This window comes from Telmatherina bonti (assembly GCF_933228915.1).
Source record: "Telmatherina bonti genome assembly, chromosome: 10".
Lineage (NCBI taxonomy): Eukaryota > Metazoa > Chordata > Actinopteri > Atheriniformes > Telmatherinidae > Telmatherina > Telmatherina bonti.
Window position 1 is genome coordinate 28,029,003 of NC_136628.1, and position 22,195 is coordinate 28,051,197.

The 22,195-nt window shown below is 40.2% G+C and overlaps 1 protein-coding gene across 1 annotated transcript in view; it reads left to right on the forward strand.

Annotated features, from left to right (window-relative positions):
- Positions 1-22,195, forward strand: part of gabra3 (gamma-aminobutyric acid type A receptor subunit alpha3) — a gene marked incomplete at both ends in the record, with an annotated part of 164,296 nt that overhangs the window by 113,442 nt on the left and 28,659 nt on the right. Inside the window, 2 exons of the mRNA XM_079247446.1 lie at positions 4,939-5,060; positions 13,065-13,132. Coding sequence (XP_079103572.1) covers positions 4,939-5,060; positions 13,065-13,132 — 190 coding nt within the window. The remainder of the gene's footprint in view (positions 1-4,938; positions 5,061-13,064; positions 13,133-22,195) is intronic.

The following is a 22,195-nucleotide window of genomic DNA, read 5'->3' on the forward strand; positions in this document are numbered from 1 at the left end:
ACATTGTAATAAAATGAAATAATATTTGGCATATTGATATTATTTTCCTTATTTATACAGATAAGGTATTAATGACAGACAAAATAATAATTATGAATGCAAATGTGTATCATTTTACAGACAACTGAGTATTACTGCTTGGCTCAGAGGAAGTGTTGAGCTTATCTTATAGTGATCAGGAGCATTATGAGCTCATGCTCTGTGTATCATCATAAAGAACACACAGACAGATATATATACTTTTTTCTTCATATTAAACTCTATTCCAGCTCTATATCCAGCTGTTTTTCTCTATATACAGTATATATATATATATACATACATATACAGTGTATATATACATATATATGTGTGTGTGAATATATATATATATATATATATATATATATATATATATATATATATATATATATATATATATATATATACATAATATACAATACACACAATCTCCCTTCTGATATTATAGTTTACCTGTAATTATTTGCAGAGGGGATTCTAGTCTCTTGGGCCCTGAATTACATTAATAACAATAACATGATATTGATACCATTTTTAAAGGCTTTGTAGCTGATGCATCAAATTCCTTCTACCCACCTTTTGGGTAATCCATGGTAAATTCTTTTTTTTTTTTTTTTTTTTTTTTTGTACTTCATTATTTTCCATTTGTAGTTTTCATGAAATAGAGGCAATACAATTTAACATGGCTCGAATGCGGAATACTGAACTATGTGGTGAGGCTTGTATGATTCTTTGGGATTGCATGTAATACAGGACAGAAATCGGTAGATGTTTCAGAAACCTAAAGCTGACTGGACATTAATGGAAAATACAACATAAACGTCACCTGTGCACAACACAAAATAACTTACATCCATGAACATTTGTAGTTTGTTATCTAGACTTCTTGCTTATAAAGTTTACCTTAACATTGCTAGTTTGACGGTTTAGTTTAACTGGACACAGCTTTAGTTTGATAATTTAAGAATGTTTTTATTTTCAGCCTTGTCACACAAGAGCAAGACAGACTGAGCTGATTCAACCTAAATTAGCTCCATATTATCTGAAGCTCAGGATCTTCACATAAGAAAGATGCATTCTGAATTTTGTCATTTGCACAATTTAGATGAATATTCACATTTTTAGTTGTAGCAGCCACTTGTCCACCAAACAGCATGATTGCAGTTTGACCATTATGACTGAAAGTCAATTATTCTTAATTGAATTTCTGCCCCATTTGAATATGTGATAAAAACCAAATTACACGTATAAACTATTAACTACTTTACACACTTGTCGTATTCATGACACGTACAGGACTATTCAGGAATGTTTGGTATAAAGACATTATTATTTTGGGGCAAAAGAACAAAGACTTTATTTTCATCAAACTCTGCTTCTTGCATTTGATGTGAATTGATGCTTATTAAAAGTTTTTTTTATATCAGAATGGCCTCACACAACATAACCAAACATCATTTATCTCATGATCAAATGCTCACTATTCACTTTTAACATCATTTTTCAGCTTCTGAACGGCCACGTAGAATAATACAATCAGAAAGCCTGGCAGTTATTAATAATGAACACTATTTGTATGCTAAGCCCTATAATCAATATCAAAGTTTAATAATATGTCAAATTTTGCATCAAGTTGAAACTTAATGGATGTCTATCACACTGACCTTGCGTTTACCTTTATTACTTCTTATACAAGCCATTTTCTTCCTTTAGACTACATTCGGGCTTTCAGCAATGTCAAATATTTTTCATGTGTGAGTAGCTGAAGAATGTAATGACTATTTTATCCCTTCCTCATTTCATATGTATTTATGGGCTGGTTTTCTGACTGTGTGAATAATGAAGAGGACCCAGGAAGTGAAACCAGCAGCTGGCATGAGTAGAAACCCTGTGCGCTTAAACAGAAATTATGTCAAATTCAGAGAGAGTGTCCCATTTCCTCGGCCTCATCAGCGAGTTTCAACAGCTGGCTTTTACCACAAGAGTTTGGAACGTGTGTGTGTGCTCCAGTAAAACATGCAGATGCTACTCACCACACAAGTGCTTTTGTTTTCTTTTTAAGTGGATATTTTTCACATGGAGCAGACGTTACCCAAATGCTTTCTCAGGGACTGAAGGTTTCTCATTAATTTTTGAATTTGCACTTTGGCTGTCTGAGAGGTCGGAGAGGCTTTTTTCTCTGATATAGATTCATCTTTAGTGAGATATTACCAATTGGAGTTAAACTTGCCCCAGCTATTTCTAAAGCTTTTTGTATTTGGTGCTTTGTTTGGGCTGTTTCAAACTCACATGCCTGTCAATTTTTGATAAGATCTGTGAATAAGAATCCAGAAATAACTTGTATATTTCCTTTAAATATTCATGAGTGCTTTCTTACAATGTCATATTTTAGCATTTCTTTGCCAGGGCCTAATTATACAGTTAGGTACCCATTTGACAACCAGAATATATCAAGCTGCGCCCCACTCAATGAGGTGCAGCTTGTGTGCTTAGCGTTAGAAGGTTCAATTTTAGAGCAGTGCCCTTTGGAGTTAGTTAGCCCAAAATACCTGACATTATTTAACTAATCACTAGTACTGTCTTCATAAGGTTACTATCCTTAATATTGTCATATTTGTTGCTTTTCCTAAGTGTAATGTACAGTGCAGAAAACACTCACCGAGCCACTTCCTAAGAGAAATTCAAGCTGATAAACTGGTGTCTATGTTGACACTGCAGCAAAATGAAAAATGCTTTAAGAAGTCAATCAAAAATAATTGCCAGTATGATCCACACACAGTTCAGGTGCGCAGTCTGTCGCCTGCAGCTCCTCTTCTCCCTGCTGTCTTCACTGCAGTTGCACTGCTAACTTCAGCATCAAAATATGGCAGCAAGCATGGTTGTTTTATTAACGCATTTTATTGGTAATAAACTTGTGTTTCAGTGTATCTCCTAACAATTGAACATTTGAACCTTCAGACGTTTCACTTGCAGAAGCAGCAGTTTTGGTGCAGCTCCACTACAGAGAGAGGAATATGAATATTGAGCAGTCAGTCACTGAGAAAGAGTTGAACTTTAACAGTAAATGACATGAGCCTCATTCTGCATCCGTTCTTCATGTTTATGAGTTTGTGTGAAATTTGAACTGTTATTACAGACAGTAAAGAAATCTAAGTGATGTAAAGATGTGGAAACAGTGAATGTTTGTTGCAAAAAACTGATGATTATAACAATATTCAGTTGCATTTTGATTTAAGCCATAAGAACCCAACATGACATCTATGATACATACCGTTTCTGAGACATTTGGCATCACTTTATGGTGCAGACTTTGTTCAAAATCCTCTGGAATACAATCTTATGTTTTTCTTCTGCCTCTTAATGAACACCAGAAAGCAGAAGATTACAATATGAAAATTTTGGGATCACACATGATAATAAATAGTAAACTTTTTTATTTTACATTTTGTTAAAGGGACAATAAAAACTACATGTTCAAAAAAATTGGACTTAACTGATCATTATTTCATGGTGTGGGTCTTTATGGGTTAATGACTGATGGAACTGATGGATATTGCCAACATTGTCAATTTATAACCAAAATATGATTGCAAAATGTGGATAAACTTTATAAATAACAATTTTATCCTTGTGAATTCCTTCATAGAAATATATAATCTTGATGCAGCAAGACTTGGCATTAATCAAGTATTTTTAAATTTCATATCCCCCAATAATGACCTGATTGTCAGTCACTGCACACCATTAGCTTATGTTTTAGCGTCTCACAAGTCTTTTTAGAGTGGGTTAATGTCGACCAAGAGAATAATTATCAAACGGAGCAGGTAATCAACTGTAATGTGAAAGCTGAAGCCTAATTGAGACAGTATTTTTAATGCTCACCTATTTTCTCAAAATTGCAACATAGTGACTGAAAAATATGCCCCCATATTGAAACTTAAGTCTTTTCTTTTCAGAACATGCAGTTGTGTTACTTTGAACATCCAAAGCTGATTATAATTCATATCACATTGCCCATAAGTCGTGGCAGCAAATATAGCTCACATGTATTATTATAATGTGCTCAACTTAGACACATTTATCTACAGGACTCCCCTCAGCAACATTCAGGATACAATTCATGCACCCCATTTCAGGAAGCTCCTTCCATGCAGAAAGGTGCCAGGCTGGGTTTGCGATAGCACGGCAGCACATGGAGTTGGAGCTGATGAGGATTACTCGGATATTATAGGTCAGGTCCTCGGGGCATTTTGGTTTAATTAAAGATGGTGCCTATTAACTCATCAGCTCTTCACCTACATTATAGTGACCTTTTCATCTTACCTCCATATTGTTCTGCAGGGGATTTCAGGCAATGTAAATTAATAAGAGTGGCTGATAGGATATGACGAAGTCTCTAACTAAACACTGCAGAGAGATATTCAGTTGTGAAGCAGTGCTTTTTACAGTTTTCATATAAAGGATCAAGTCTATGAAGACAGTAAAATGAAACCAAATGAAACTAGATATTTTTCTAAAACTGGTGAAAGCTTGAGTTTGATTTCTTATTTTCTCTGTTTTGTTATTGTTTCATTAAACAGGTTGGTGAAATCTGGCCTAATAGCCCCCAATAGGTACTGATCAAAAACTGTCAAACTGCCTGCAGTAAATGAATAAATGATAAAATCCGATATTTTAAAATAATTAGATCCTTTTTGCTTGTGTGAAGATGAGAAATCATTAAAGTATTGATTTCTGTGACCTCAAAACAGAAACTTGCACTGTGAGAAAATAGATTCTTAAAGAAAAAGAGACAATTTTCCCACAATGATTAGACCATTCTAGGTGTGTCGAGCTCACTGCGTCAGATACAGAACAACAGAATGTATGTGTTGCTATTTTTTGACTCCACCATTGTCTTTCCATCTTTACCTGCAGGGCAGTAGTTGGACACAGAGAGCCGCTGCCTGATGATAGCAAAGACAATATCACCATTTTCACCAGAATCCTAGACAGGCTGTTGGATGGATATGACAACAGGTTACGTCCAGGGCTGGGAGGTAAGCAGCAGTAATATGTTAGAGAAATCACAGACGCCTACATGGAAAAATGATTTCAGACAGGATGTGTACAATATCACGCTGCTCTCTGCACCACCGCACTCACAAAAACAACCATATAACTGTATTATGTGTCATATATGCTTAATTTTCTTTACCAGTTATGTCAGAAAAAATTGTTCTCTATGTAATGCTCCTATAAACAAGACAAACACATACATATGAAGACAAAAGTAAACATACTGTGCAGGTTTAGCACTGAAATAGAGGCTTTTGCTGTCCAAACATTTCACTCCTTATATGTTTAACAAAAATTAGCTTCACTTAGTTTTTTTCAGTAAGACGGTTTTAAAATGGTAAAATATCTCAGATTCTCAAAGCGAGGGGAACTTTGATAAAAAAAAAATAACAAGAAGAAAAAGGTAGGGAGTTCGATTTGGTCAAACTAGCAACACACACTGCAGCTGCAGCCGCAGTGGTTCAAGCTTATGAATGTTATAAGTTTGATTAGGAACTTCTGTCTTCTATGCAATGTATAGGCACATTCATATTACAAACAGGATCCCTGATCGCCACTATGTCATGCTCTCATCAATTGCAAACCAATGCAGTTGTAGTTTTTGACACGGATCAATTTAAAAGTCAGCAGCTGCTGCTAACACAATACACGGTAGCTTGTTATGATAATAGACAGTGGGATCATGATGAAGTCAGGTCAGTCTGTGCAGACTTGTTATGGAAATCTACCTTCCCCTGGGTGGAAGTCTTCGTTCAATCATGCCCAAATGGCAAATCAGCATATATGTCAGTGGAAATCCCACTAATTGAGGCCATTTCATCCAAATATTCATCCCTCCAAGGGCAACATACTGCATAACAGCAGGCCCACATGCTCAAGCAGGCTTTACTATTCCTCAGCCAGCCAGCTGGAACGTCCATTTCTGCTCGACTGCTTGTTGCTGAAGCTGCGAGCGTGCCTACAGGACTCTGTAGCTGCAGCCAGGAAGTGTACATGTACAGGTTGTTATTGTCGTATTCCACCTCTGTTCACATCTCAAAGGGCATCATGGTGATGACCAGTCCGGGCTGAAAGTGATGGAGCTCTGACTGTAAAGTTTTATAGCGCAATAAACCCAAGCAGGCGTTTCCATCTTTTGCCTCTTGATTTCCTTCCCCCAATTTAAAAAAAAAAAAGAACTACCACAATAGGTCAGCAGTGTCATTGTCTAAGAGGCTAACCATATGGTTTTATGCTCCTTGCTGTGTCATTATATACTTGCATTTATGTAACAACATGTGCTACAAGGCAGATGTCATCACACTGTGAATGTTTAAGTTGTATAAAATTTCCATATTTTAAATGTGCTTTGTGTTCACAAAAAGGTGATCACATTGAATTTACCCTTAAATTATCATTTTCTTTCATCATTGAAAATATAATGAAGCTTTTTTACAAGGAACAGTTAAAACAATTTGATGCTAGTGGTGTGAAAATATTACACTATCTCCCTTGTACACAGGTTGTAGAAAAGGTTTTTTTCTCCAGTTAATGCCTTGAATTAGAGTAACACATTTGTGTCTTCATGAGCCCCAGAAAAATATAAATGAATAAATAAAATTTAAAAATATAAATTTGTTTCAAGAAATGGTATTGTTTAGAAAATTAAGGAGAAATTTCCTGCTAATACAGTAGGTTAGTGTTGGAACAGAGCTTTGCGCCTGTCATCCAGCTCCATGCCTCTGAGAAACAGTCCTGTGGGATCAATCCAGACACAAGAGTGGACAAAAACTGGAAAGAATTCATTTCATTTCCAGCGCTTTCTATTAGCTCTGCTCCATGCTCCTGTACATCTGTAAACAGAAACGGGGTAACTCATTCCGTTTCCCTGCCTATGTCTCCCATGCAAACTGCTGACTTTGTGTTGTGATAATCACACATTTGTGAGAACAATTTGTGTCGCAGGAGTGATTAATGTGGGAGTGGATGTCGTCCTTCTGTGGGACGTTTGCCAAAGGATTAGAGACTTCACCTGTGGGTGGTCGCTTAGATCTGGGACGCAGTTAGAGCTGAGGAGCCATTCACTTTTGGAGGAAAGCCTCATCCATCTCTACTTGCTGCTCCACTGAGAGCAGCAGTTTGTCTCACCAGAGACCCAACCGCCAGCTCTGCCCAATTGTCCCAGACGTGCCAATTCAGTCCACACCGAAGAGGGCAAGTTTACTCTGTTAAGGCTTTCATGCTGTGTCCTTCCTCATGTTGCATTGAAAAAATCCTTTAAAATTCTGCATATCAAATCTTGACTAACTTTAACGATCAATTTTTATTATTGCTACAAGAATAAGAATCATTTATAAATTATTATGACAGGACAAAAGCAATTATGAGCCTCGTATAGTAACATAATGTGCAATGATACATGTAATTATAATTAAAGAAGTACATTAGCCCTCGGAACGTACAGAGCTGAAAAGCTTGGTAACAGTTGTATTAGATTTCCGCCACATTAAACCTCATGTTTATGCAATCATCATGTGTGTATAGATGTGTAATAGCTGTGTGTTATTCCTTTTTTTTTTTTTTTTTTTTTAAATGAGAAGAAGAAGATAAAAGGAAAACAGACTCAGACACATGTGCTAAATGCTGGGCTGTTACATTTTGTTTGTGAGTGATGAGTCTCTTGGGGACTGTTAAATGTTTTTGGGGCATGCTAACTAAACTTTATGTGGGTCAAAGGGACTTCTACTCTCCAAAGATACAAACTTGGGATTGGCCCAAAGCTGATTTTATGCTTTGGTGGACCGAACTAGCCTAAGCCAAATAAAAGGTAGTTTTACTTAACGGAAATCTTTCAAAAGTATCATTGAAGTTGCTCAAAACATTTTGCCTGAATTGAGGTCAGGGGGGGGAATCCTTCTGGCCCAAGTCCTTGAGAGTGTTATTATTCACGCTGTCAAGCTTTACTATACATCGTAGGAAATGTTAAATACTGTTGTTTTAGCATTGTGTTTTCAAAACTGCTGTCTGTGCACAACAACAAGGACATAGACTGTACAATATTCAAAACAAGCACAGCTTGAATGCTTATATTAAACCACCAAAGACGACACTAATACTTCACTGGGCCAGCATACAGCAGTAAACTCAGTAGTTAGAAAGCCTTTAGAGTTTCCTTAAGCTGGTCTCAAAACATAATCTTACTTTCACTACAAATTCTGAAAGTAAATGAAAAGAACCTAGTTTAACAACAAAAAAAAATGTATATTGATTAATTATTTATGAATAAATATAGTGTCATATAGTCAGATGAAGTCCCAGGCACAAGGCACAATGCCTGAGACCACATCTGAGAATACCAGATCTCAGCTCCTGCTACTTGTAAAAATTACAACGTGGTTCAGTAAAAATACTTCAGTAAGAACGTAATGTACATGATACACACAGTTTCTGACACATTTCTGGCATCACTTTGTGGTATAAACTTTGCTCAAAATCTTGTAGAACACAATCTTATTTTTGTCTTTTACCACTTAATGGACACCAGAAAGCAGAAGATTACAATATAAAAAAAATTTGATGCGTCCCATAATAACTGGTAGATATCCTGAAAAAATGATGGTGCATTTTTATTTTACAGTTTGTTAAAGGGACAAAAAAAAAAGAGTTCAAAAGGAAACAATAAGATGTACTTATCTGATCATTTCTTCTGAGTTGTGCCTTTTTGGGTCAAAGCTTGTATGTCTCAGTGCTATTAATCGATGTTTGTGTGTGAAACTCGACTGCAGCTGATTTATTTACAGTATGATAAAGCTGTTAATTGTTTCCATAAAGATGATTGAGACAGCATGGCCATACCATATGGAAGTTATAAACTTTCCTTTTTTGTACATTAAACAAGTTTAATGTGATGCGTATGTGGTATGAACTCACTAGGGGAGTCTGAAAAAAACTAAATCTATCATGTCATTCTTCATTATTTACTAAAAACTGTAAATTTAATAGAAAGACAACATAAACAAGGCGTAATTTTAAATGTTCTCTGATATTATGTAGAAGCAACACCGTAGCATCAGCTGAGCAACAGTAATCATTCCAAAAAAATTATCTTTGTTAGTCAGCTGTCAACTAAAGACATATCTCACAATGTCTCATGACTAATATCCCCATCAGATCAGGTGAACACTGAAGAGAAAGACCATTACTATCCAATCTGGAGATGTCATTGTTCTGGACTTCAGTTTAAATCACAGTGATGAACCAAAGGATTGTTGGGAACATTTTCTCTGTAAAACCAAGACCCTTATAGAACCTGGTTTAGAAGGTAAATCATTGTTTTGATTAAGAATAACACAAAACAAAGGAATCATATATAAGGGCTACATAAAGCATGGTGGAAATTGCATCATATGCTGTAACTGTTTTACATCAACCATCCATCCATCCATCCATCCATCTTCTGCCGCTTATCCGGGGTCGGGTCGCGGGGGCAGCAGCCTAAGCAGGGAAGCCCAGACTTCCCTCTCCCCAGCCACATTTGCCAACTCTGCGGGGGGGATCCCGAGGCGTTCCCAGGCCAGCCGAGAGATGTAATCCCTCCAGCGTGTCCTGGGTCTTCCCCGGGGTCTCCTCCCCGAGGGACGTGCCTGGAACACCTCACCAGGGAGGCGTCCAGGAGGCATCCTGACCAGATGCCCGAGCCACCTCAACTGGTTCCTCTCGATGCGGAGGAGCAGCGGCTCTACTCTGAGCCCCTCCCGGATGACTGAGCTCCTCACCCTATCTCTAAGGGAGAGCCCGGCCACCCTGCGGAGGAAACTCATTTCAGCCGCCTGTATACGAGATCTCGTTCTTTCGGTCACGACCCACAGCTCATGACCATAGGTGAGGGTAGGAACGTAGATCGACTGATAAATCGAGAGCTTCGCCTTCTGGCTCAGCTCCTTCTTCACCACGACAGACCGGCGCAGAGCCTGCATTACTGCAGACGCCGCACCGATCCGTCTGTCGATCTCACGCTCCATCCTTCCCTCACTCGTGAACAAGACCCCGAGATATTTAAACTCCTCCACTTGAGGCAGGACCTGACTCCCGACCCGGAGAGGGCAATCCACCCTATTCCGGCTGAGGACCATGGTCTCAGATTTTGAGGTGCTGATTCTCATCCCAGCCGCTTCACACTCGGCCGCGAATCGCTCAAGCGAGAGCTGGAGATCACGACCAGACGAAGCCAACAGGACCACGTCATCCGCAAAAAGCAGGGACCCAATCCTGAGGCCACCAAGTCGGATCCCCTCAACCCCTCGGCTGCGCCTAGAAATTCTGTCCATATAAGTTATGAACAGAATCGGTGATAAAGGGCAGCCTTGGCGGAGTCCAACCCTCACCGGAAACGAATCCGACTTACTACCGGCAATGCGGACCAAGCTCTGACACCTGTCGTACAGGGACCGGACAGCTCGTACAAGGGGGTCCGGTACCCCATACTCCCGGAGTACCCCCCACAGAAGCCCCCGGGGGACACGGTCGAATGCCTTCTCCAGGTCCACAAAGCACATGTAGACTGGTTGGGCAAACTCCCATGCCCCCTCCAGGACCCCAGAGAGGGTATAGAGCTGGTCCACTGTTCCGCGACCAGGACGAAAACCACACTGCTCCTCCTCAATCCGGGATTCGACTATCCGGCGGACCCTCCTCTCCAGGACCCCTGAATAGACCTTACCAGGGAGGCTGAGGAGTGTGATTCCCCTGTAATTGGAACACACCCTCCGGTCCCCCTTCTTAAAAAGGGGGACCACTACCCCAGTCTGCCAATCCAGCGGTACTGCCCCCGATGTCCACGCGATGCTGCAGAGGCGTGTCAGCCAGGACAGCCCCACAGCATCCAGAGCCTTAAGGAACTCCGGGCGGATCTCATCCACCCCCGGGGCCTTGCCGCCAAGGAGCTTTTTGACCACCTCAGCGACTTCAGCCCCAGAGATAGGAGAGTCCACCCCTGAGTCCACCAGCTCTGCTCCCTCATGGGAAGCCGTGTTGGTAGGATTGAGGAGGTCTTCGAAGTATTCCCTCCACCGACCCACTACGTCCCGAGTTGAGGTCAGCAGCTCCCCATCTCCACTGTACACAGTATTGATGGAGCACTGCCTCCCCCCCCTGAGCCGCCGGATGGTGGACCAGAATCTCCTCGAAGCCGTCCGGAAGTCTTTCTCCATGGCCTCGCCGAACTCCTCCCATGCCCGAGTTTTTGCCTCGGCAACGGCCGAAGCCGCATGCCACTTAGCCCGTCGGTACCCATCAGCTGCCTCCAGAGTCCCACAGGCCAAGAAGGCCCGATAGGACTCCTTCTTCAGCTTGACAGCATCCCTCACTGCTGGTGTCCACCAACGAGTCCTGGGATTACCGCCACGACAGGCACCAACGACCTTGCAGCCACAGCTCCGGCTGGCCGCCTCAGCAATAGAGGCACGGAACACAGCCCATTCGGACTCAATGTCCCCCGCCTCACCCGGGACATGTTCGAAGCTCTGCTGAAGGTGGGAGTTGAAGCTCGCTCTGACGGGGGACTCAGCCAGACGTTCCCAGCAGACCCTCACAACACGTTTGGGCCTGCCAGCTCTGACCGGCTTCCTCCCCCACCATCTGAGCCAACTCACCACCAGGTGGTGATCAGTTGACAGCTCCGCCCCCCTCTTCACCCGAGTGTCCAAGGCATGTGGCCGCAGGTCCGACGATACGACTACAAAGTCGATCATTGAACTGCGGCCCAGGGAATCCTGATGCCAGGTGTACATATGGACACTCTTATGCTGGAACATGGTGTTCGTTATAGACAATCCATGACGAGCACAGAAGTCCAATAACAAAACACCATTTGGGTTCAGAGGGGGGGGACCATGCCTCCCAATCACTCCCCTCCAGGTCTCACTGTCATTGCCCACGTGAGCATTGAAGTCCCCCAGCAGAACAATGGAGTCCCCAGAAGGAGCACCCTCCAGCACTCCCTCCAAGGACCCCAGAAAGGGTGGGTACTCTGAACTGCTGTTCGGCGCATAAGCACAGACAACAGTCAGGACCCGTCCCCCCACCCGGAGGCGGAGGGAAACTACCCTTTCATCCACCGGGGTAAACCCCAACGTGCAGGCACCAAGCTGGGGGCTGATGAGAATGCCCACACCTGCTCGGCGCCTCTCACCATGAGCAACTCCAGAGTGGAAGAAGGTCCAGCCCCTTTCGAGGGTACTGGTTCCAGAGCCCAAGCCATGCGTCGAGGTGAGTCCAACTATATCTAGTCGGAACCGCTCAACCTCGCGCACAAGCTCAGGCTCCTTCCCCACCAGAGAGGTGACGTTCCACGTCCCTAGAGCCAGCTTCTGCAGCCGGGGATCGGACCGCCAGGGTCCCCGCCCCTTGCTGCCGCCCAGCTCACATTGCACCCGACCCCTACGGCTCCTCCCGCAGATGGTGAGCCCACGGGAGGTGGGGCCCATGTAACCCTTTCGGGCTGAGCCCGACCGGGCCCCATGGGCGAAGGCCCGGCCACCAGACGCTCGCTCTCGTACCCCACCTCCAGGCCTGGCTCCAGAGGGGGGTCCCGGTAACCCGCGTCCGGGCAAGGGAACATTTATGCCCAGGTTTGTCATCGTCATAGGGTTTTTTTTTACATCAACCATAGATGAAAAACACAGTGACTACTGGTTCAATGCTGGTTCCCCCAAAATGGCAGATCAACCTCACAGTTTCGGGTGCAGTGATGACAATGCACATTTACTGTAGTCATAAAGCATCCTTTGTTAAGGTAGCGTCCTGAAACTAATCCAGTAGAAACACTGTAAAACACTGTTTTAAAAGACATGTGAGGAAAGTATTGAAGCTTTTCTGTACAGAGAAATAGGTTAAAAATCTTCTTATGGGAATCATTTTGGGAAGATGTTGACATGATGCATGCACATAAAACATAAACGTTTCAAAACTGTACTTCAATGTGTGCTGGTTCTGTAATCTCTCCACAGAGAGTGTGACAGAGGTGAGGACAAACATCTATGTGACGAGTTTTGGGCCGGTGTCTGACACAGACATGGTGAGTATCCCTTCCTTCTCCTTCCTTCTCACTCTGATCGGAACCATGAATCAAGAAAGAAAGAAGCAAGCAAAGAAACAAGCTAGCACACTTTACTTGCAACTGCTGTGTAAATATTAGACAGAGGTGCTTAGATGAGACAAGAATCTGAGTAACAGAATTTCATCTCAGCAATCAGAGAAGAAAATCTATTTAAAAAATAGATTTTTTTTTTTATATTATACGGCATGAAATATCAATAGCTTAGCTTGAAATTAGTGCTACTGACGAACCGGATTAGAATAAAATTAAGAATGTGGTGGCAGCATGGTTTCCACTTGCATGTAAAACAGTCAATTAACTGTAGGAGGGAAAAAAAAAAAAAACAAGTAGAGTGCAGTAAAAGATTACACTTCTAGCAAGACCCTGTGTTACATCAATCATTGCATTCAAATCAAGCTGATTTAAGTCAGAACTCTCCTTTCAAGCTGCAGAAACTCTCTTCCTTATGACCTCCTTCAGGCAGCAGGTGCTGACATGCTTCACGCTTTGTCTCAAGACCTCATGCAGCAATTGACATATTTGATCATGCAGTTCTAATTGACCATTTTGAGCTCTTGGTGATTTCTGTGGATCAGCAGTGAAATTGCTTGACAGCCTGTTTGAGATCTCACCAGACAGGCTCATATTGCGCAACGCCTTTACATCAGAGTCCTCTGGAGCAGTTCATTTTCATGCTGTCAGACTCAGACCTCACATGAGTCAATAAAAGATTTCCTGAGTTTCTCACAGACCCATGTGAACACAATCATAGTGAATGGTAGGAAGGAACTCTCATCTTGTCTCATTTATGGTATTTACCACTGGCACTTTATGTCAAGTAACTCACTGTGCATTTTCCATCTTAATGTAGCATTCTTTTCTGAAATTATTTGTCATCAATGGCTCTGGATTTTGGCATGAATGACTTCAGGCATTTTTCTTTGCCAAAGCAGACCTTACGATGCCTTGCACTGAACACATTTTGAACACAACTGTTGATATTTTCAGATGATGTCATATGATCATAAGTGTAATTGTTTCCCAACTATTTGCATCGTAAAACAATATTTATCTGCCATTATATTTAATTTTAGTAAATATACACCTCTCAGATTAATAATACAGATCTTCAAGAACCAGGAAGAATTTTTCCATCATTACTGCTTTTGATCACACGTGTCCTACGTGTTGCTGATTTATGGGATCTGTAAATTAGGAAGTAAATCAGTGTTTTACTGAAGTGCAGCTTTGCATATTTTTACACTTTGGAATTGCAACTTTTCTTACCCCAGATAAAAAAAAATATTTAAATAAGCATGTCACCATGTTAAAATTTATACAACCTATGCCAGCACAATACGACTCTGCCATTCTCTATAATAAATTCAATTCAAACATAAATAATTCACCTTATACTATGATTTACCGAGAAACCTTGTGGCAGGGCGGGTTGTGCACACTCTTCGTGTTTAAATGCCACTTGTGAAAAGTATTTGTACTTTTTTTTACCACCTTGATCAGCAGTTTTATTAAAACTATCAGGTTAACTTGCATCAGCAACAGTCTTCTTGAAGCTTTTCTGTGTTAACCACACCCACTTCAAATGTCCGACCAATCATGCAATACTTCTCAGAGCCCCTAGAGAACAACCACTTCCATGAGAACAAAATCTTCTCAGGGTGTTGAAAACAAGAAAAAAGTTCTTGCTTCTCATTGAGTATGTAGCAGGCTTTATAAATAGTATGATGAACAGCATCCAGTTCCACGCAACACCGTGGACTACACAAGTCATTAGAAGCATTGCTACAATAGATGCCGCTGCTGCAAGTTGCACCCATTTAAAGATATAAACGTTACAACAATGTAAGCACTTCTTGTGTGGATAGATGGTTCTTCTGTGTGGCCCAGGATGCATTTGCATTTAGACTGCAAATGTGGATAAATTAATTCCAGACCACCGCTATGCTCTGTGTATCCTGAGCAATCAGATCTTAGTGTGTGATCTGATTTTGTCCAAGCATTTGTTTAGTGTTAATTTGTAAATGGATTACCCAGGACTGATATAGATACCAAGAGTAAACAATGCCAGAGTCCAGTGCCAAACTTTATCCCAGAGGAGTTAGAGAGGAGGGAAAAAGGAGCCAAATCAATCTTAATGGTCCTACTTTAAACAATGTATCAATTTGCCAGCAATTAATACCAAGTTAAACATGGATTTTAATAGAATAGATAAAAAAATAAATAAAGGGAAACAAAAACAGTTACTGCTAAAGGAATGCACTTATCTTCAAAGAAAAATCCTCTGTTTTCAGCTGTCTTTGACTTCCAAACAGGAGCCCATCCCTGACAGTGTACAGATAAAGTATATGAAATCGTGTTCTGGTGGCTTTGGGACAGAGTGTTGGTGCGCTTACTTTATTATAATAGACAGTGCTTTATCTTTTTCGGGACATATCACCTTTGGGGTCTCACAGAGCCCAGTTCTAGATCTAGTTTTATTCTTTTCACACACTCCACTTGGCAGGAGCATGAATCAGTAGCACAGGACAAAGAAACCCACTTGTGGTAAGTTTTTGTGCAAATCTACAAACGGTGAAATCAGCATAGGTGTATTACGTCCGGTGTTGAAAGCAAAAGCATACACACACACACACAATAACAGACAGCCCTTTGTCTTGTAATCAGTGCCTGTGGAGTCTGCTTATCTGCTCTTATATACTCTTATTTTTTTATCTTGCATTGCCTCTTAAGTCTCTGATCCTCACTCAGCCACAGCTTCATTTTGCCCCCAGGCATTTTTTTTTTTTTCCTCCGGACTCACACGAAGACTGCACAAGCTTCAAGCATTTCTTTTCAAGATTTTCCACAGTCCAGTCTCAAAAGATGATAAGGTTTTAGCTTTCAGTAGGCGTCACACAATGAAGTGTCTGCATTACGCTGCAATATTTATCACTTTACTGTATCATTCAAAATCTTCTGTGATTATATCATTGCAGCCACTTTTCAAAGATCCGTCCGTATAGTTTTAAATGCAATTTTTTGACCATGTTTTAATTTTCTGCACTTTGATTGTATAACAACAGAGCATCAAGCATTAGTGAAACTAGAGGAGAAACCCATGGAGATTCACTGCTCTCTGTATCCTGCACTCCAATAAGTTCCTGCAATAAAATCTAATAGAGCCTACCTTCCCAAATGACAGAATTAGGAAAGGACTGCATAAACTAAAAGACTGTGACAGATAATCACACAGAGATCTTGCACCCTTTAAACAGAGCAGAGGAATGACAAGACAAGGCCAATGTTATTACAGAACAGCGCACAAATGTGGACGGTAGGCTTAGCTAAAAAAAAGTAGGTCTTCAATGTAGATTTGCATAATCAGAGATATGAAGGATAAGATTGATGACTGTCTCCAAATCGTGGGGACGCTTTCTGAGGCCAAGTATGTGGGATGCAGCCTATTTTTCTTTTGAGTTAACAGAACAAAGAGCGTTGCTGTGATAGATGTAAAGACAAATGTGATGTGCTGAGGGAAAGTTATTTTTATAGCTGTGTATTTCGGCTTTGAAGACTTTGAGTTCGGGTACTCAGCAACGATAAAAGCATATCTACTGTAGGTCAGGGTCTTGTGATTGTGTTTTCTGGATCATGAGTTTTGAGGCTGCGAAGAGTGTGGAGAGGGACAGACTGACTATGAAGTAATGTGTTCAGGGAAACAACAGCGTGGACCAGTTTTGTAGGTCAGTTGAAAGAGAGGAAATGGCTAATCCTGGAGGTATTTGAGATGTGGAAGGAAGTTTTTTGTTCTTTCCCTCTCTTTTTTTTCTTTTTTTTTTTGTAGATGTTTCCCTGATGTATTCACTAAAGAAAAGTTCTGTTTTGAAGACAAATCCCCAGAGGTCATCTGATAATTACGTTCTGATTCAGCTATCAAGTCACTGAAACAAAGAGAAATGTACAGCTTTGAGCGTATAAAAATAAATAACTAAAGAAGTAAATATTTTAGTTTATTTTGTCCTCTATTTCGCTGTTGTGTTTCAACGTAAATTTAATTGATAATATTATACTGAAGACAGAGTAAAAGATTAGAGCAACAGGGCTTACCATCTTGGAACAATAAAATGAAACTAAAAGGACTTGAATATTTTTCACTGGCTGGTGGTACTCGATTAGAGTTAGAAGATCAAAGTCATTAAGTCCCTTCCTCTAGGGAAAAAACTATCTGTGCCTAGTTATAATGGCATTGCATCACTTCACTGCAAACCAAAGCGGTCAACTGACCGACATTGTTATCCCAAGAGTAATGCTGCTGGCGTGGCTAGAAATGTAGAGCTTAAATGCTTTAAAAGATTATTAAAGCTGAGACGTTCTTCGACAGAGCGCACTACATACCCAAGGCATGTCATACTTTTATGTTGTCCGCATCCAGTGGTCCAATTACCCATCTCTGCAACATCAACTGTCCCAGAAATGTCTGCATCTCACTCACCCTGAGGGCCATTCCTTCAGCCTTCAACCTGAGTCCTATACATCTGCCTTAGTGTTCCATATTGCAACAGGAGAGATGGCTAACTGCATTTCAATGTTAGACTCAAATGTTGGAGTTACAAGGCTTGTGGTTTGGGCTTATCTCCACCAAAAATCTGCAGATTTTTAAAATTAAGAATGTAGTTCATGATCTTGATGTTGATCATCGGTAAGTAGGTGGATGTGTTTATCTACCACAAGCCTTTCATTTCCCGTCTAACTTCTTCCCTCTCAGTAAGTCTGCAACAGTCACATCTCATTCACATTCATGCAGTGTCCCGGCACATGTACCTGTTTCATGGTGGGATTTGACAGCCCTGTGCTGATGGGAACTGATTCAGATTGTCACATGTGCAGAGCTGAAACTTGTTTTGACAAGATATCAGTGATGGCCTGATCTCCACAGGGCTGCACATTTTCTGGGGGCAAAACCTCGAAAATAAGAGATTTTCAGCCCGCAGCTGCATGCCTAAAATTCAGAAATATGATCGTTCCAAGGTCTTTACATAGAAGATGGATGTTTGTGTTGCTAAAATTTGAAGGTGAACCCTTGCATTCTGTATCAATCATGATGTCCTTGTACAAACACTTGCAAGCCCAATTAAGCCTCTTTTCACATATTGCATGCAGAATTTAAATTTGCCCTCCCAGAACCTTTCAGAAAAACTATACTCTTAAAATAGGGCCTAATTTTATTTTTCCACCACTTACTATACAGGTCAATGTATTCCCTTGCTTCACAGATGATTTATGTTCAGAGCAGGAACTACGTGAAAGCCATGCAAACAAAAAAAGTCTTTAGTGATCCAAACACCTTTCTATATTGTTAAATTACATTTTGAAGGTAATATGCCATTAAAACTTAAGTTCCCTGCAGAGTTTTGGCAATCAAAGCAAGGAGGCTGTGCCTTTTTCTGAATCAAAGCCAACCTTTGCTGCAGAATGGTGTTTTATAAAGGTTTATTTTCTGGACCCGGAGAACCATATGTGAATGCTATTACCAAAAGTTTTAAAGTTTTCTTAAGAATAGTGACACCAACATTCAAAGGCAAGGGCCTCAAGGGCTTCTGTTCTGCAGGTTTTGAATATTTGTCGGCTTCACCACACATGACCCAAATGAATGGGTCATTGAGCAGAACTTGACAACAAGATGTTGGTCCATACCATTTAAAGTGACATGGACATGAAAATTCCCAGTTGTCTTCAACCTGGACTTTCATTTTTGTAACAGCAAATGTGCCATAAACTTCTGAAGGATAAAGTTCAAGCTTCTCCATTTCAGCTTGGTTTTGAAATTTGATTGTTGAAAAATGTTTATGACGTGATGGACCAAGAAAGTAATGACATGGATAAAATTGAGAAAAATATAGAAACTTATAAAAGAAATAGAAATCTTTGTGGCCATTTGTGTATAGGTGTTAGTTTAAAAGACTGAAAACCTGTTGGACTCCCTGTAAGCAAGCCTCTCTGTATTGCAGTGGAAATGGCTAGTCATCTGTCTCCCAGATGTGCCCCTGGGTTCAGCAACCATGTTTTCCAGAAATAAGCATTTAGTATATTTATGCCATTTGGGCTTTGTCATCAAATATACGAAGATTTGCAGCGTTTTGTGCCCTCTAGATTTCATCATCTTAAAAAGTAATTACAGTTTATTTTAAGATCCTACCATGGCAGGAAAATGTAGAATCTAAAACCCGTCCCAAAGTCAAGAAAATACACAGGATGGGTAGATGAACCAACTGACTGAAGACAGAGCTGACAGTCATGACAAATGGTGGTGGCAGTCAATAATCTGGCAAGGAACAATGGAAACCAGGCAGACAATACACTGAGAGACTATGAACAAACAAGAGGAGGTTTGACAGTCTTAAGAGGACTGGGGGTGACAATGAACTAAGAAGTTAGGTGAATACATGTGGGGGAAAGTACTAAATAAAACAGAACCCAAAACTTGCTACAGAATATACATTGTACAAAGGAAAACGGATCAACACAGCAGAACAGAACAATGGTGAATTTAAGAAAATAAAAATGTTTGTGTTTGCATCATTCTGATTTTTTTTAAAAAAAAAAAGAGCTTAAAAATTACATTTTTGTCATCAGATTCACAAAAAATTTACAAGCTGAAATTTTACTGTTCATATATGTATGTATGTATGTATGTATGTATGTTGGTATGTAGGTATGTATGTACGTACGTACGTGTATATATATACACATATAATATTAGTAAATCTTTAAGATACATCAGGAAGCTTTTTCACTTTTCTGCTGTAATTTTCCTCTTTTCTGCAACAGTCAGCAGTCAAGACATGGGAAATGGATGCTCAGAAGACACATCCAATTACAAGCCAGTGTATACCTAACTTTGGAGAAACCCCTAAGATCAGTTGCATTGAATCCCCCTGAGAAAAGCAAAGAGAGAAGGGAATTTAAAAGGCTCCTCTTTAGCAAAATAAGGCACAGAAAAGTGATTTTTCTTTCTCTTGAATGTGGTTTAATTATTTTAATCCAAACCATCTCTTAGAGAAAATGGTTTCACTTAAATAGATAGGTAGATATTATAACTCTGCTTCGTATTTAGACATAGCTTGTTGCATACTGATAACTGTAATCACTGTTATCCAATATTTTCACCGACAAAAGATTCAAAACCCTTTTTCAATTTGAAAGCCCAGAATGATTACTGTAGCTGAGACTGAAGAAACAGAGCTGCTACAGACAGGCAGCGATCACACGCTGAAAAGACATGAAAGCCTGACGTTATCTCCATCCTGGATAAGCATCTCATCTGAACACGCTGCCTAAACTCAGGCGGACATTTATCTTTTAACCCCTTCTTGTTTACACACAAGTGTGAGGAGGAGTTTCTCCTCTCCCAAATACAAAGCAACTGAAACGGGCTTGTCTGTATGCCTGGAATGTTTTATCCTACCCTGCATCAGACCTGGATGTAACATTAGAAGGTAAATAGGCCATAAAAAAAGCTACCAAAGTAAGTGGCACCCTACTGAGGTTAACCTGTTGTTGTTAATTAGTTGATTGTTATCTTGAAATTACTGATATTTAATAATTAGTGTTCCAAAACACAAGCCCACTTGTATTAAAATAAAAAATTTTTTAAAAACTCCAAACAGAGCCGTGAAATATGTTTTTGATTGTACTGATTGTTCACACTGCTCTAGAGATTGTATATTTCAATATTAAACACAGTCCAGTTTAAAATGCTACCACTGAAAGAGGAAAGGAGAACCAAAACTCTCTTTTTGGGGTTTTTAATAGAGCAAACAGACTAACATTTTTTTATACTATGACCAAATTTAGTACAAAACTAAGGCCGGTAATTATAATCAGTGCATCCTACAAACATAAAAAAAAGAATTTATTTGATCAAACTAGACTTTATAGACATCTAATTTTTATGGCCTTTAAATAATAAAAAATGGGTTTTTTAATAATACCAAAAGGCTCCACTATATTCATAATATGAATCCAATACACCTCTCTGCAGAGCACTGAGTTTATCATGCACTACCTCCAGAGATTTTTTTCCATACTTCAGAACTTTAATAAAGCTGCAGAGTCATGTTTAACATGTATAATGTCAAGCCACACTGTGTCATATATTAGCTGTAGCTTCAACTACCTGTCGAATAGCTTATACGCACATGTTTTTAGGTTGGCTATAATTGCTTGACTCAATTAGTGGTGTCATAGTTTTTGTATGATTGTAGCATCAAAAGCTGGAAAAATAATCAGTGAGCTGCAGTCCTCCTTTGTCCTTTGAGGGCTTGTTGCCTCTCAGCTGAGAAGCTCTTGATCCGGCTGCATGTTGCTGGAAGATGCAAAAAGCCCTGCTCACTTTTAACAAGGAGAGGAAAAATAAAAGAGACTGTGACAGCAGTGCCACCAAAAGTCCCCTTTGTTTAGCATTAAAGACATATTTCAAATATACATACTGTTTTACTAATAGTGATCTAAAAATAAAATGCACCCTGTTGTCATTTGTATTTACTTCACTGTCTGCAGCTCAAAAGATCCATTATCATGTGTTTCTAAAATGTATTTGCTGAATTAAAGGCTTCAGCGTGCGTTGCGGTACAGTAAAATTAGAAGCAAACTATAGAGCTGCAGGAGCCTGTGAACTCTAACGATAATTGGAGCCGGTGTGGGATTCACAGCGCGTTGAAAGTCTCACACAGGTTAGATTCCCAGCAGGGAAACATGAGCGGCGCACACGCACACAAGGATAATTTGCAACAGAAGAATAAGAAAGAGCTGTTATTAAGACATTGATCAAGTCTCTGACTGATGATTACAATACCCAGTGCAAAATCCAGCAAACCCAGCGCCGACAGGAAGTGCTCATTACTGCACAATTCAAACACAACGTAACCTCTAACTCGCCATCTACAGTCAAAAACAAGGCATCATATATTTTTCTGTGGCATACATTCAGTAAGCAGGCTGCTTTGTGGAGTCTAATAAGCCGCCAGCCAATGCAGATAAATA